The sequence below is a fragment of the Mandrillus leucophaeus genome, unplaced genomic scaffold, assembly GCF_000951045.1.
Source record: "Mandrillus leucophaeus isolate KB7577 unplaced genomic scaffold, Mleu.le_1.0 Scaffold25, whole genome shotgun sequence".
NCBI lineage: Eukaryota > Metazoa > Chordata > Mammalia > Primates > Cercopithecidae > Mandrillus > Mandrillus leucophaeus.
Window position 1 is genome coordinate 6,284,998 of NW_012102587.1, and position 15,311 is coordinate 6,300,308.

The window sequence follows — 15,311 nt, forward strand, 5'->3', positions numbered from 1 at the left end:
TGTTGAAATATTGGGGGCAGGTTCCCCTGATAATTTGTCCCCAAGCGACACCCTGTGAGCCAGCCCTGGGTGGTACAAGGACTCCTGTGGGAGCCACAGGAGCAGGTGCAGCCCCAGGCTGCTGGTGCTCTCAGAACTGCACAAACAGTACTTTCTGAGAAACCAGTAAAGTACTTGCTAGTGAGGGGGGAGGGCATCTCCCAAACCGGCTATGACCTAGTCACCTGAGGTGCCTAAAAGTCTCTCTCATCTGTGCCTCACTCCAGCTTTGGAAGTGGGGCCTCACTGTCTAAGCCACTCTTCCGGAATGAGCTGCACAGTCAAGGGACAGATTTCACACCAGCACCTTACGCTAGCCCAGACAGACAGATGTCACTTGCTGCGACACAGCAGAGATGCAGACTAAGTGGCAGCCAGGGGCCATGAGAGGGAACGTGGTGGAGGGGGACAAACAGGGCCCTCCTGGCCAGTAAGCCCTGGGCTTGGATCCAGTTAAATCACCTCTGAGCCTTCATTTCCTCACTCAAATAATGGGACAGTAATCCCCATTACACAATATCGAGGTATGATCCCCACCGCAAAGGGCAGCGGGATTGTAAATCCAAGAGCTGGAGGGGAACATCTGGCAAGAAGGGTCTAAAGAGCTGTCTCCTTTTCTTCGTTATTACTTTTCAACAACCTACCTCCTACATCCTCCAGAGTCAAGCTCCAGCCTTTCTCCTCTGCAAGCTCCCAGGATTCTTCTCCCTGCTGCCTGCAGAGGACACAGCCCTTGCCCACTGACTATTGCCCAGACAGCTGCCTGTGGCTTCCCCTGGGACTTGGGGAATGCCTCCTGTCAGGTTCACACTCCATCCCTGATGAGGGTTTCCACCCTGGCTCGTGCACTCTGGAATCAGGGACCAGCTGGGCCTCAGACAAACCTCAAACACTGTAAACCCTGCCTCGCACAGGGCCTGGGGCAGGAGCATCCCCGACAGAAGTACCTGCAGACTGTGGTCTCAGCCAGCTTGCCTCATCTTCCTCAGTGTGGCTGAACTGGGAAGGAGGCGAGAAAGGCCACTTCTACCATCCTCCTCCTCCCCACAAAGGGCCAGCACACCCTGGGCCAGGGTGCAGGGCAGGACCGCCTGCCTCATACTCTACCAGGTACGCAGCTGAAGCACTACCAGAGGTCTTTAGAGAAAGGAAGCAAGGCTGAGGTCAGACAGAGCAAGTCATCTCAAGAACTCAGATCACTAAAGTTATTTAAAGTAACAAATACACTTTTAATGGATCTCAGATAAAAACTACTCGAGGAAGGTCAGTGATCGTTTTAGCCTCTAATCTGTTAGAGCCGTATGGTGCGCAGCCTTGAGTAGCTGGGCTAACTGGTTATTTTCCGGAATTCCCACCATCCACGGTATTAGAAAAAACAAGGCATTGTCTCAGTTTAGGAGAAACACATGGCCTAGTAACCAAATCCAGTCACTCATATCCCGTATTTTTTCTTTAGCTCTTCTACTTTGTCGATGTAAGCTTTCATGGCATCTTCCTTGGTAGTCCCTGTAAGGAATCGATAGGATTATTTGTCAGGGAGGCAGCGTGGTAGGAAATAAGCAGCTTCCAGAGCCCCAGACAGCTCTGCTGTAACTCTCCGAGGCTCAGTTTCTCACTTATAAAGTTCAGATTCTACTAATTACGTGTTGGAGGAGACAGTATCCATGGAACCTGGCCCGAAGTGAATGCTCTATAAGCCACTGTACTCAGAAAGCCTGGTGGGGCTGGCCAAGACCTGTCACCCATCTGCTGGACACCTGCATCCCCCACCTTTCCCAGGGGGAATGGCCAGTGTGAGCCTCGGGGGAGAGGTGCCACCCTCCAGACAGGCAGGAAACTGTCACCATGGTGACTTTACTGGTCCTGCTAACTCTCGTGGCTGATATTGGCTTTGGCCTTTTCAGTGTCTCTGGGTTGGGCTCCTGTCTCCCAGAGCTGTTAAGCTGGCAGTGAAAAAGCAAAGTCAGGCACCTTCTTCTCCCCAGAGAGAGGCTATGAGAAAAGTTTCAGGAACTCTGAGCAAAAGTGGTTGCTTCTTGGAGGGGAATGAGGCAAATCTTTGTCTTCTTGCTGCAGTAGAAAGGACACGGAAGGTATCCCTCAGAGACGGTGACACCCAGTTTCCTGGATTCTGTGGTGAAGGAGAGAGACCCTCTGGAACTCAGAGCTTGTCGTGAAGCACTGGAGAGTATGGGGCCTGAGGATGGTATGGAAATGTCCCATGAAAACGGCCAGGCAGACGGGCATTCCCTTCCCAGTTACTTGCAGATCCTGGGAGTGTGTTTATTGTATCGTAACCCTTTCTGAATTCAAGGATTGCTCATATGCAGAAAGACAGAGGGCTTATTCAGAAACTAGCCAGCGGGAATGCCAATGCTGCCAGGAGTTTTGGTGCCAATTCTTGGGTCTTGCTGCTGCAGGTGGCACGTGATTAAGTACGAGCTTGGATACTTCTTGGCTGCTGGTGCTTAGCATATAATGGCTCCATTCACTGAGCCTACGATGCCTGTGGCAGGCCATGCATTAGCTCATTCCCTTCTTTTATGTACCCTTCTGGCTAGGAGGGAACTGGGGAGGGCCACTGGGGTTAGGGCCTGGCCTTGTAGGGGAGAGGGAGCTGCAGACAGGAAACCACCCCTTATTCTGAACATATCCGAAGTCCACGCCAACTACATCATTTCCCAAACTATTTTTCAGTGGCCTGATTCCCAGCCCCTCCTCTCTAAATGATACTCCTGCTCAGAGATGGTGCTTTTAGAAAAGGCATAAACAGTGTTAGGAAAAAAAGTAGGTGGCCCAGTTTTTTCCCATTCTGGCACAGCTCAGGCTGGTCTCCCACACGTGCCCCATTGACTTTGTTTCCTCTCCTCTTCCTTTACACTTCATAATGAAGACTCTTTCATTACTGGGTTTCACAAATGAAGGAAATTGATTAGAACAATTACCTTTCAGCTCATTCCAGGCATCCCACTTGGCCTTGCCTGTGAAGTCCAACATCCCGGGCCGTTCTTAAACAAGGAAAGAAAAGACATTAGATCTGGTTCGAATTCTAATGGAGACCTTGATCAACCTTCTTGCCATAAATGCCATCTTCTATTACACCTGTTCCTTCTAGGCTCTCTCATGGGGTTAAATAGGTCTAGTAGAGTGGGTTCTGCCCTAAGAAAACCAGATATACGCCAATCCAAACTTAAAATCTGGAGCAAATAGGAAGAACACTATTCTTATTACAAGATAACCTTTTTCTTACAAGTTAAGTGACTCCAAAATTTCTCCTTTAAAAAAATTATACTTTAATTACAATTGTTTTTAAAACATCCATTCATATGGCTTAAAATTCAAAAGCGACAGAGGAAAATACTATAAAGTTTCTCTCCCACCCCTGCTCTTAGCTACCCAATTTCTCTCCCTAATCAGTAATGATATCAAGTGTCCTTTCCTATGAACTGTTTATATCCTAGCCCCATTTTTCTACCAAATTGTTAGACTATTTCTTGCTGATCTGTGGGTGTTTTCACCGAGGGTAAGGTTTCTTTAAGTCACATGATGACTTTATGCTTATAGACCTGTTATCATCTGCAGTTGGGAAACATACTCACCATCTCCCTGTTGTCCTATTTCACTAACACGCCCAACCCCAAAGCCAAAGGGAACAGCGTCCGTAGCCTGGAGCACTGTGTCTGAGAAAATGTTCCTGAGCGCTTTCAGGGAACTGTTCCCAGGGACAGCTGAAACAAACTGCCCTTGCGGTCATCATCAGGATCCTAGAATAGCACTCCTCAACAGCTCTCTCCAAGCGATGGAAATGGAAATGTACATGTATATTTGCAATGTCCAATTCAGGAGCCACTTGCCACACCAAGTACCTGAAATGACTACTGGGCATCTGAAATGTGGCTCCTGTGAATGAAGACTAAACTTGATTTTATTTAACTATTTTTAGTTTTTTTTTTTTTGAGACAGAGTCTCGTTCTGTTGACCAGGCTGGAGTGCAGTGGTGCATCCTTGGCTCACCACAACCTCCACCTCCCCAGGTTCAAGCGATTCTCCTGTCTCAGCCTCCCAAGTATCTGGGACTACGGACACGTGCCACCATGCCCAGCTAATTTTTGTATTTTTAGTACAGATGGGTTTCACTATGTTGGCCAGGTTAGTCTCAAACTCCTGACCTCGTGATCCACCCGCCTCGGCCTCCCAAAGTGCTGGGATTACAGGCATGAGTCACCGCGCCCAGCCTCAGTTAAAATTTATAGAGTCATATGTGGCTACTGGCTATTGTACTAAACTATTGTGTTTGGACTGTCATGTTTTATAATCGTGTAATAGGGCTGTAGAGTACAGCCCTAGAGAGCCAATGATACCTCTTTGATCAGTAAGTGAAAGATTCCCATGCCAGTCTATCTAGACTCATGTGAAAACCGGTAACTCTAGTACCGGCACAGGCCAGTCTCTATGAAAATACTGTCAGAAAAGCATCTCAGCACCTCTGGCCTCCTCCACTTCACTTTTCCTTCCCCTCCCTGGAAGGACAGAGTTTACGAACTCACTGTAAAACCCATCTTCGCCACAAGACCTTCCTCAACTAAGTGCTCCATGTGAACCCCAGGGTTTGATTTGGTACTGCCTGCGATCTGTCATTCTGGGTGCCATTTCCTGCTTCTAGCTGGCTGACAGCCAGCCCACATGCTCCATCTTCCACCCCAGCTACTGTGGAAATGGGGACCATGCTCACTTTCCTTCTCAACAGGGGCAGGGGAGACCTCCCTTCTGTGCTGCCATGACAACCCTGAGTCCTTGCACAGAATGCACTGTGCTGTTGCCTCAGTATCCACCCATGTTTCAGGGACTTAGGGACAGAATGAAACCTGCCGGAGGTAGGAAAGACGTTATTACAGAACATGATAGTCCAAAGTACAGCCTCAAAATCTGCACCAAGATTTTCGGACAGGGAAAAAGTTGTCATCAGGAAGGCACAGACTTGTTAGCGAAATGCTCTGACCTGGCCCAAGGAACCAGGTGCTTCTCTGCTCCTGACATCAGGCTTGGCCAGGCTGTCAAGCGCTCCACCTTTGATCCTGCCCATCTAGGGCAGAAGCTGAACGGCTCAACAATGATGCCACTGAGCTGAGAGCCTACAGCAAGTCTTTTCCAAGCTGCAGCCTTTGCTTCTTCCCTAGTAGAGAGGAGCTGCTGGTGATAACCAGTAAAGACCTTCTGAAGCCAGGATTTGAATTCTGCTACTACTGGAGACACTGAGAATCCGGAACACCGTCTTTTCCAACCCAGGAACCATCACCATACCCCAACTGAAGAGTAGGGCCTCAGGCAGTTTGAGAGTGAAGTTCCCAGGGACTTCCAGTCTGGGCTGCTGAGCCTGCTTTGATGAGAAGAGGCCCTCCCAACCCCCGCTCCGCATACCTGTATTTATGTCGCCCACGGTTGCTTGTTTGTAGCGGCCATAGATGAACAGCATCTCATCATCGGCTGGCTTGGTCTTAAGGCGCTTAACCTCCTCTGCAGCTTTCTCAAACTCAGCCTAAATGGAAGGGAGAGGAGAGGACTGAGGGCCTCCTCTGGGTGGGAGAGGGTAGGAGTCCTGCTGTGGCCTGAACAGAGTCCAGTTACAGGGATGGAGAGGTGGGAAAGGTGGCACCCTTCGGGCAATGCAGCCCCTGAAGTGTGTCTGCCCCACCCTGCCCCAACAGGGCAGCTAGAAAGATTCAGCAACACAAGAAGGGGAAGCCCCTCCAGTTCACTCATTCAATCGAAAACCCTGTATCCAGCGCTCTCACAAACGCAGGCATCAGGTCTGGAAATACAGCAGTGAAGAGGGCAGGCCAAGCCTTTGCCCGCAGTGGGTGTCCACCCCACGGGAGAAGTGGGAGAAGCAGCGCGGCCAACTGCCTGGCCACCACCGTGCCAGGCACTAGGGAGTGGCCGGGGTTTCAGCTAAGCCCTGGCCTGGGGACAGAGGCGGCACAGCATGCTGGAAACCTCTGAAAGGGGACAGGGCATAAGTGCCCCGGTGTCAGCGCCGGAGCCCGTTGGTCCCCTCCCTCCCCCTGGGGCCTGGGCATTCAACACTGACCTCTGTCCCAGTGCCCGGATTGGCAGAGGCAGGCGGGAGGGGCCAGAGGTCGCCCCACATAGCTTGGTCTCCGATAAGTGTCTACACTGGAGGGAAGGGAGGGACCCCTGGGTCACCTCTCCCCGCCCGCGATTCTCCTCGTCCCGCACTCGGAGAACCCGGCCCCGTACTTCCCCTGACCTCCAAGCTCCCGTCCACGGCCTCCTCGCTTCCCCACTCCGCCGCGGCGTCCCGCCCTGTGCTTCGGGATGGGGACTGAGTCTCCTCGCTCCTCCAATCCGTGCAACCCCTTCCCCCATCTTTCCATCGAGCACCCTCGACTCCCACTCCTCTCCCGCTACACAGCGAAGTCCACCCCATGGGCAACTTTCCGGCAGTTGCGGGGTGGGCAGCAGAGTTAGAAATCCCCAAACGGAAAATCCCGCTCACAAGGCTCTGTCCAACGAATCAGGGCTGGACATGGGTCCAGGAGGAACTGCGGGGCACGGAAGGAAAGAGCCCGAGAGTTTCTGGCTGCCGGGTGAGCCACCAACAGGCCTCCAGCCCGCTGCACCGTCCCAGCCTGGCTGTGCACGCGCTGTACCTGAGACATCCTGGCCGCCTTGCAAGAACCCCAGGGAGACTGCGGAGGAGGCGAGGACCAGGAAACGATCGCTCAGAGCACTGGCAAGCGCTTTTAGAGGCGCGGTTCACTCGCCCCAACCCCGCTCGGGCGAGCACCGGAAAGCCAATCAGAAGCCAGCTCTGTGCTAGGGGCGTGCCCAGCCCCCGCCGCGGCGCCAGCCCCGCCCGAGCCCACGTGGGACTGCTTGCGCACGCGCTGGGAGTAGCCGAAGGGAACGCCGGGAGCAGGTGGGGACCACGGAAGTAGGGCGGTTAGTTTTGCGGATGGGAGTAGGTTGAGAGTTGGGTTCAGTACTGGACCGTTGTGGGGACGGCACGCGGGGGAGGGGGAGGGGACGGAGACCGAAGAGCGGAGGTCCATATATTTCTTTTCTTTCCTTAAATCTCTTGCCCGGCCTGCAGAGGCCGGAAGTTGCTTCTCTGGACAAGTAAACTCTCAGACCTGGGAATGGTGAGCGGGACCCGCTAGACTCTTGGGGTCTAGAGGAGACCCCCGGAGATGATCCCTGGTGAGCTGCGTGATGGTGGAGAGCTGGACTGGTCTCCAGAAAGGCGAAGCCGAGGCCTCTTCCTCTGAACTTTTGGCACGCGTTCTTTGACTTGCCTGTGGCCTTAGTATCAGTCCTGTATTGCACATTGATGTCTGTGGTGCATTTCTCCATCTGGGGCCTTAAAGGCAGGGACAGTGTCTTATTTGTCTTGATTTAATAAACTTGGACGGGACCAGGTGTTCAGCACATATTTAACAATAAGTTAAATATAGAGTTCTTTAGAGGCTTAGAGAGGTGGAAGTTTATAGTTTTAAATGAAGGAGGGCGAGTATTGAGGGAAGGTGACATTTGAGAAAGTTCCTCAAGGAAGGGAGGGAGGATTCCAAGCAGAGAACAAGTGTAAAGGCGTGGACAGGGAACCAGGGGAAGAGTAGAAAGATGAGGCTGGAGAGTTTTGGAGGTGACAGGCTGGCTAAGTGATGTAGAAGTTGGCCTTCACAGGGACTTTGACTGTCATGCTGAGTGAGATGAGAAATCGTAAAAGGATTTGAAAAGAGGATGAGGAGACGGAGGGGAACGGCTTTGCGAGATTGTTACAGAGACTACTTTCCATGGGAACAGAAAGGAGCAGCACAGTTGTCTGGAAGTGTTTTAGGATCGATGTTTAAGAAGCTAAAGGAAGACTTCTCTGGCAGTGGTTACAAAGGAGCTGGGTGACGAGAGGGAAATGATGGAAAATTCTCTGGAGATCGTTAAAAAAGCAAAATCCTATCTCTCTAATTCATAATTTGTGGCAAGAGGGCTGGACTACAAATCTCTCTGCCCTGCCTACACCTCCCCCCTCCCCAGGGAAGGTAGATACTTTCAGACTTAACTTACTAACTTAGTGTAGGTCAGGTTTTATGGACGGTTTGGGAAGAAATGAAGATACAATAGGGAACAAATCTAGGGTTTTCAGTCTGAGAATTTTGTTTGAGAAAGAAAAACGAAACAAATTAACAAAAATCTTGGAGTTAAATATGGGGAAAGTACACTGAAGTGTAAGAAATGCAGGTTTCTTCGAAAATCACAATTCAGAGCTGCTTTTTCCATGTGAGGCCTGGATTTGGTTTTGCTCTACTTGGTGCTTACAGCTTCCTTGATGGAAACTCAGATTGCTTGTGTGGACCAGATTTGCAGTCAAATACATCCCCTAGTCAGCAGGTTTTAAGTTAGGGTATTGTCACGATTAGGTACTTTGATAATGCAATTATCACTTCTCAAAGATCAGTTGCTTTGATTTAGTTTTTTAGTTTTTTGTTTTTTTTCTTTTTGTGTGTGATAGGGTCTCACTCTTTTACCCAGGCTGTAGTTCAGTGGCACAATCTCAGCTCTCTGCAGCCTTGAACTGCAGGCCTCAAGCGATCCTCCCACCTTAGCCTCCCGAGTAGCTGGAACTATGGGTACAACCACCATGCCTGGCTAATATTTTTATTTTTATATTCACAACTTGGCTGTTTGGTGCAAGGGGCCTAATATTCAACCTATCTTGGCTTTTATCATGCCTTCCTCACTAAGCTTAATCATTTCTAACTTTTGATTTAAAATGAGAGACTAACAATGCTTCCTGTCACTTGAAAACCTAGAGGCCATTGCAGTGTTATTAATTGGCCTAACTTCAATATTGTTGTGCATGTTTTGTTAGATTTATACCTAAATACTTGTTTTTGAGTGATTGCAAATGTTACTGTATTTTGTATTTGTATTCGTATTGTATATTGTATTCCATGTGTTCTTTGCTACTATTTGGAAATACAGTTGGTTTTGTGTGTTTATTTTGTATCCTGTGACTTTGCCAAATTCATTAATTCTAGATTTTTTTTTTTTTTTTTTGAGAATTCTTGGGATTTTCTGTGTAGATAATCATGTCATCTGCAAATATAGGGACAGTTTTATTTCTTCCTTTCTCAACTCTCTGCCTTTTATTTCCTTTTCTTGCCTTGTTTCACTGGCTAAAACTTCCAGCAGCAGGTTGAGTAAGAATGGTGAGAATGGCTATCTTTCCTTGTTCCTGATCTTAGGGGGAAAGCATTTAGTCTTTCCTCATGAAGTCTAATGTTAGCTCTAGTTTTGTTTTTTTTTGGTTTGTTTTTTGTAGTTGCTCTTTATCAAATTGAGATGTTCCCCTCTTTTCTTGTTTTTCTGAGAGTCCTTATTGTGAATGGATGTTCAATCTCCATTGATGTTTGTCAGGTGCCTTTTCTGTATCACTTGATGTGATCGTGTGATTTTTCTTCAGCTTGTTAATTTGGTGGATTACATTGATTGATTTTCAAATATTAAACTAACATTGCTTCTCTTGAAAAAACTACTTGGTCATGGTGTATAATTATTTTTATGTATTGCTAAATTCTATTTGTTAATGTCTTACTAAGGATTTTCATGTCTATATTCATAAGGGATATTGGTCTGTTGTTGTCTTTTTTTAGTAATGGCTTTGTCTGGCTTTACTATTGTGGAAAAACTAGCTTCATAAAATGAATTAGGAAATGTTCCTTCCTTTTCCATTTTCTGAAAGAGGTTGTGTACAATTGATGTTAATTCTTCTTTAAATGTTTTGTAGAGTTCTCTAGTGAAACTTTCTAAGACTGGAGATTTCTTTTCTTTTCTCCTTCCTCCCTTCCTTCCTTCCTTTTTTCCAGGAACCCCATCAGGTTCTTATGGAGATTTCTTTCTTGGGAGTTCTTAAATTATGGATTTAATTTCCTTAATAGTTATAGGGCTATTCATATTGTTTATTTCATACTGGTGAGTGTTGGTAGTTTGAGTTTTTAAAGAAATTGGTCCATTTTGTCTGTGCTGTGAAATGTATGTATGTAATTAGTTCGTATTCCCTTATTATCCTTTTGATATGTGCAGAGCCTATAATGATATCGTCCGTTTCATTACCGATACTGGTTATTTGTGCCTTCTTTTTTTTTTCCTAGCTGGTCTTGCTCAAGATTTTTCAGTGCTTAAAAAATCTTTTCAAAGAACCATTTCTTTTCTCATGGATTTTCCGTTTTCTGTTTTCAATTTTGTTGATTTCCGCTCCTAATTATTTCTTTCCTTATGCTTGCTTTGGGTTTGTTCTGCTCTTGATTTTCTAGGTTCTTGAGGTGGGAGTTTAGATTATTGACTTGAGACTTTTTCTCATTTAATATATGCATTTAGTGCAATACATTTTCCTCTTCACAGTGCTTTAACTGTGTCCAACTTTTATTCAGTTCAGTGTATTTTTAGTTTCTTTTTTTTTTTGAGACGGAGTCTCCCTCTGTCACCCAGGCGGGAGAACAGTGATCTCGGTTCACTGCAACCTCTGCCTCCTGGGTTCAAGCGATTCTCCTGTTTCAGCCTCCTGAGTAGCTGGGATTACAGTGCCTGCCACCAAGCCCAGCTGATTTTCGTATTTTTAGTAGAGATGGGGTTTCATCATGTTGGCTAGTCTGGTCTCGAACTCCTGACCTGAAGTGATCTGCCCACCTCAGCCTCCCAAAGTGCTGGGATTACAGGTGTGAGCCACTGAACCTGGCCTTAGTTTCCTTTGGGACTTCCTCTTTGGTCCAGGGCTTGTTTAGTAGTCTGTTCCTTAGTTTCCAAGTGTTTGAAGACTTTGCTGGTAGCTTTCTGTTTCTGATTTCCAATTTGATTCCGCTATGGTCAGAGAACACACTGTTTAATTTCACTTCTTTAAACTCATCATGGTTTTTTCCTGTGGTGCAGAATATGGATGTCTTGGCATCTATTTTGTGGGTACTTGAAAATAATGTGCATTTTGCAGTCATTAGTGAGGTGTTCCATAAATGTCCATTACATCCTGTTGGGTGGATGGTGTTGTACAGCAGCGGTCCTCAACCTTTTTGGCACCAGGGACCGGTTTCATGGAAGACAGTTTTTTCATGGATGGGGTGGTAGGGGGATGGTTTTGGGTTGAAACTGTCCCACCTCAAATCATCAGGCATTAGATTCTCACAAGGAACGTGCAACGTAGATCCCTCATATGCTCAGTTCACAATAGGGTTCGCGCTCCTATGGGAATCTAATGCCACCACTGAGAGGAGTTGATTCCATTCCTTCTCCCTGTAGGTCCCACAGGGGCAATCAGAGTAGCTCATTTGCTACTGCGTGTGCAGTGGATTTGTGTCACAGCTGTAAAACCCCAGGTGTAGGTAAATCAAATTCTTTATGAAGGGCTGCAGGCAAACCTGCCCAGCCTTACCCTGGGGTGAGATATCTTCATTGTACTGGACAGTCTGGTGGGAGATACTGTCTCTGTCTTTCTAAGCTGTTTGCTATATACATATCTTTGAAAGATAGTTAAGAATGAAAGCAGCCAGCGCCTCTACTTCTAAGACACTCAGAAGTGTGAGAGACCCGTGGAGAAATGTCTCCTAACACACAATACAGGGATTAACATTCTCACTGATGATTGCAAATCAAGAAAAAGAGAATTTATACCCAGTATACCTTGTTTAAGAAAGTAAGTGTATGAAATATTCTTTCCAAATGGTTAAGTCTCCAGCCCTTGAGAAAACTCAACTGTCCAGAATGGTTTATGGAGAGTCTTGCATATCTTGAGCAGAGAAAACAAATTATGGTTTTGTACATTTGCTCCAGATTGAAGGTCATAATGGCAGGTCTGAGGAATTGTAGGTGTTGATTTGTCAGTGGGTGGTGTACTGTACGTGTGAACAGTAATCAAGGATATATTTATTTGGAACTGATAATGGTTCTTCCTCAGGGAAGGTCAGCTGCTAATGTCATTGTGTAGTAAAGCAGTTACAGCACGGAGAAGCATGTGCCAGTCAGCAGATTAGCTAAAATTCATCTTGTACCTAATGTGTTACCTAACCCCCTAGAGGTGGAAGAGTTTATTTTTTTAACCTATCTAAAAAATGGTTGAGGTTAAAGACTTTGAAATCATTTATAAATGAATTGTCGAAAATATATTTCTCAAAAGTTCTGTCAGTGAAAGATGATTTAACCAACTCTTCTAGAATAATGGTGCTTTCATTTGTATTATGCAGCTAAACAAACAAAAAAATGCCAAGAAGTTTTCAAATGTTATTTAACCCTCATATAGTCCTAGTTTATAAATGCAGGGTTTTTTTTTTGTTCGTTTGTTTGTTTTTATATTTTGAGACGGAGCCTCACACCATCTCCCAGGCTGGAGTGCAGTGGCATGATCTTGGCTCACTGCAGCCTCTACCTCCTGGTTCAAGCAATTCTCATGCCTCAACCTCCCGAGTAACTGGGATTACAGGAGCATGTCACCTCGCCTGGCTAATTTTTTTCTGTATTTTTAGTAGAGACGGGGTTTCGCCATGTTGGCCAGGCTGGTCTTGAACTCCTGACTTCAAGTGATCCATCAGTGATCTGCCTGCCTCAGCCTCCCAAAGTGCTGGGATTACAAGCGTGAGCCACCGTGCCCTGCCATAAATGTAGTTTATAAATGCTGAGTTTCATATTTAAAAAAAATATGCTTTTGAAAAAATGGAAAGCAGATTCTTTAATGGACACGTAATTGTACATATTTGGGCAGCACAGTTTGATGTTTCAATGCATATATATATTGTAGAATGAGCAATTCAGGGTATTTAGTGTGACCATTGCCTCATGCATTTATCTTTTTGTGGTGAGGATATTTAAAAATCTCTCTTCTAGCTATTTTGTAGTGTACTGTTAACCATAGAACGCCAGAACTTATTCCTCCTATTTAATTTCAGCTGTGCCTTCAACCAGCCTCTCCCAATCCTTTTCTCACCCCTTCTCCAGTCTGTCCTAAAAAGAAAATTCCTGGGGCTGGGCGCGGTAGCTCATGCCTGTAATCCCAACACTTTGGGAGATTGAGGCGGGTGGATCGCCTGAGATCAGGAGTTCGAGACTAGCCTGCTCAACATGGTGAAACCCCATCTCTACTAAAACTACAAAAATTAGCGGGGCATGGCAGCGTGTGCCCATAGTCCCAGCTACTCTGGAGGCTGAGCAGGAGAATCACTTGAACATGGGAGGCAGACGTTGCAGTGAGCTGAGATCGTGTCACTGCACTTCACCCTGAGTGACAGAGCAAGACTCCAAAAAAAAAAGAAAAAGAAAATTATTGTTACCTTTTTTCTTTTTATTATAATGTCCAACTTTTGATATTGTTACTGAGATCTGTTTTTAGAAGACAATTTTGTTCTCCATCCAAGAGTTAAAATTATGCTTTTGAAGTAGGCCAGAGTAGATAAAAATGCGATTAACATTTTGCTTTTAGTCATAGTACTAAGTGCGAATTAATTTTAATTTGTCATTCTTACAAACTTAAACTGAAGTTAATATAAAGTTATTAATTTGCCAAGGTTAAATTTTCTGTAAATGGTGAGCATTTATCATTCATCTACTAACAGTATGCTAGGTGTTCCGTCTTTTTAAGAAGGGTAATAAAAATAATTTAGGCTCCCCGACATCACCCCGGCCTTAAACAACATTTTTTTTTTTTAATAAAATGACATATTTAAATGCTATTTAATTGCACTTAAGGATTATTTACTCCAAAATCATTAAGGGCAGTTTCAGAATCATTTGCATATTCAGTGATTTTCTTCTTAGCAATTTCCTGCTCTTTCTCCTTTTATACGTGCTCACGTTTGCCAATTCAGTTTCCTCACATAAAGGAACAGTAACAACTGTGTTTTATATATTCTTTTTATTGATTTATTTGTTTTAAAAGGAAGGTGATGGACTCTCTGCCCTGTGATACTGGTTCCTAAATCTTGAGGAGAATTAAGCATTTAGCATGATTACATATACATACGTACATATGTATATATATGTAATCACTCTAATATACTCTTTCTGTATATAACCTGTCTATAATGAAAGAGAGAATCTGATGTTAAAAGGAAAACTTTTGACAATTCAATTTAGCAGCGTTTAAGTAAAGAATGCATGAATTAGGCAGCGTCTGAACTAGTAAAGGTTCAGAGAGCACTAACCAGCAACAGTATTTTCTGTCTGTAAATACCCAGCAGGCAGTATTTATGGTCAGAAAACAGAAGTGAGAGACCGAAATAGTCTGACTGGCTACAGCTTGGCTTTTGCCTTATTTTGACATGTTTTGGCAGTTTGCAGCCTGTATTGGCTGAAAGTTTGGCTGCTGTAATTGGCTGAGGCTCCATTACTTACTACAATAATACACTTGCAAGTTAGGTTGCAGCTTGTTTACATAGTAAGATAGGGTGCAGTTCATTACCTATGGAGGCAGCTTTAGGTCAGATTTAATTGAACAGTGGTTAGAACCTTCCCTTTTTGAAAGTTGTACCTTTTTTGTTTGGATAAGACAAACTTTAAAGCAAAGTTGATATATGACAAGTGTGATTTTACAGTACTTAAATTTAGGGAGTAGATGTGCTTTATAAATATTTTCGTTTTTCAAAATGATTCTCTCTAGGAATCTGTTAAAATTCTGGTCATAATTTCTTGGAAACCTGCGTGTGACATGAAGGAGGTCAGCCAGTGCGCAAGTGGTTATAGGGTCTTCTCCATGTTAACTGCCTTAGTGCTTGATGCTCTGCCTACCCTTAAAGCTTCTAATAGCTCATTTTGGATTCCATTCTCTGACAAAAAGGTCAAGAAGATGCTTTCTTCAAATACCATAAGGCATATATACTGGGTTTTTGAGGTAGTACAGTCAATCCTAATTATTTTAGGTAGTACAGTCAATCCTAATTATTTTCAGATTCTGTATTTGCAAATTCATGTACATACTAACATTTTTTTGTAACCCCAAAAGCAATATTCATGGCACTTTCTTAGTCATTCTTGGACATGTGCAGAGCAGTGAAAATTTTGAGTCACTCAGTATGCTCCCAGCTGAGGTCAAACAAGACAACGCTCTGCCTTTTTTATTTTTTATTTTTTTGAGACAGGATCTCGCTCTGTTGCCCAGGCTGAGGCTGGAGTATAGTGGCACAGTCTCGGCTCACTGCAACCTCTGCCTCCCAGACTCAGGTGATCCTCCTACCTCAGCCTCCTGAGTAGCTGGGATTACAGGCGCACATTACCACACC

At 45.3% G+C, this 15,311-nt stretch overlaps 2 protein-coding genes across 13 annotated transcripts in view; one reads left to right on the forward strand and one right to left on the reverse strand.

Moving 5' to 3' along the window:
• Positions 1-1,244: 1,244 nt before the first annotated feature.
• Positions 1,245-6,848, reverse strand: DBI (diazepam binding inhibitor (GABA receptor modulator, acyl-CoA binding protein)). 10 transcript variants are annotated; one of them, XM_011983438.1, is made up of 5 exons: positions 6,711-6,845; positions 6,128-6,208; positions 5,458-5,575; positions 2,985-3,047; positions 1,245-1,545 (listed from the first exon to the last, which is right to left on the reverse strand). In XM_011983438.1, the coding sequence occupies exons 1-5, from the start codon at positions 6,717-6,719 to the stop codon at positions 1,472-1,474; spliced, it is 345 nt and encodes a 114-aa protein (XP_011838828.1). In that variant the 5' UTR covers positions 6,720-6,845; the 3' UTR covers positions 1,245-1,471. The 10 variants fall into 10 exon arrangements, with proteins under 10 accessions (XP_011838828.1, XP_011838829.1, XP_011838827.1 ...); XM_011983439.1 differs by having other exon boundaries at positions 6,128-6,213; XM_011983437.1 differs by having other exon boundaries at positions 6,681-6,845.
• Positions 6,849-6,946: 98 nt separating this feature from the next.
• Positions 6,947-15,311, forward strand: part of LOC105542078 (chromosome unknown open reading frame, human C2orf76) — a 57,432-nt gene continuing 49,067 nt past the window's right edge. The window contains exon 1 of one of the 3 annotated variants that reach the window (XM_011983447.1): positions 6,947-6,979. Coding sequence is in view for 1 of the 3 variants with exons in the window: in XM_011983446.1 (XP_011838836.1) it covers positions 7,273-7,335 (63 nt within the window). In the remaining 2 variants the exon portion in view is untranslated. Of the gene's footprint in view, positions 6,980-7,005; positions 7,336-15,311 lie in introns of those variants that run through there. The other 2 variants (XM_011983446.1, XM_011983448.1) reach the window with 2 other exon arrangements.

What these genes read in the sequence shown, in the direction of transcription:
- DBI (XM_011983436.1), bottom strand. Translation starts at nt 6,487, where the DNA reads ATGGGGTGGACTTCGCTGTGTAGCGGGAGAGGAGTGGGAGTCGAGGGT. An exon ending in CCGTGGACGGGAGCTTGGAG is followed by an intron (nt 5,576 to 6,307) that starts GTCAGGGGAAGT and finishes CCTTCCATTTAG; the next exon opens with GCTGAGTTTGAGAAAGCTGC. An exon ending in TGCCTGGAATGAGCTGAAAG is followed by an intron (nt 1,546 to 2,984) that starts GTAATTGTTCTA and finishes GATTCCTTACAG; the next exon opens with GGACTACCAAGGAAGATGCC.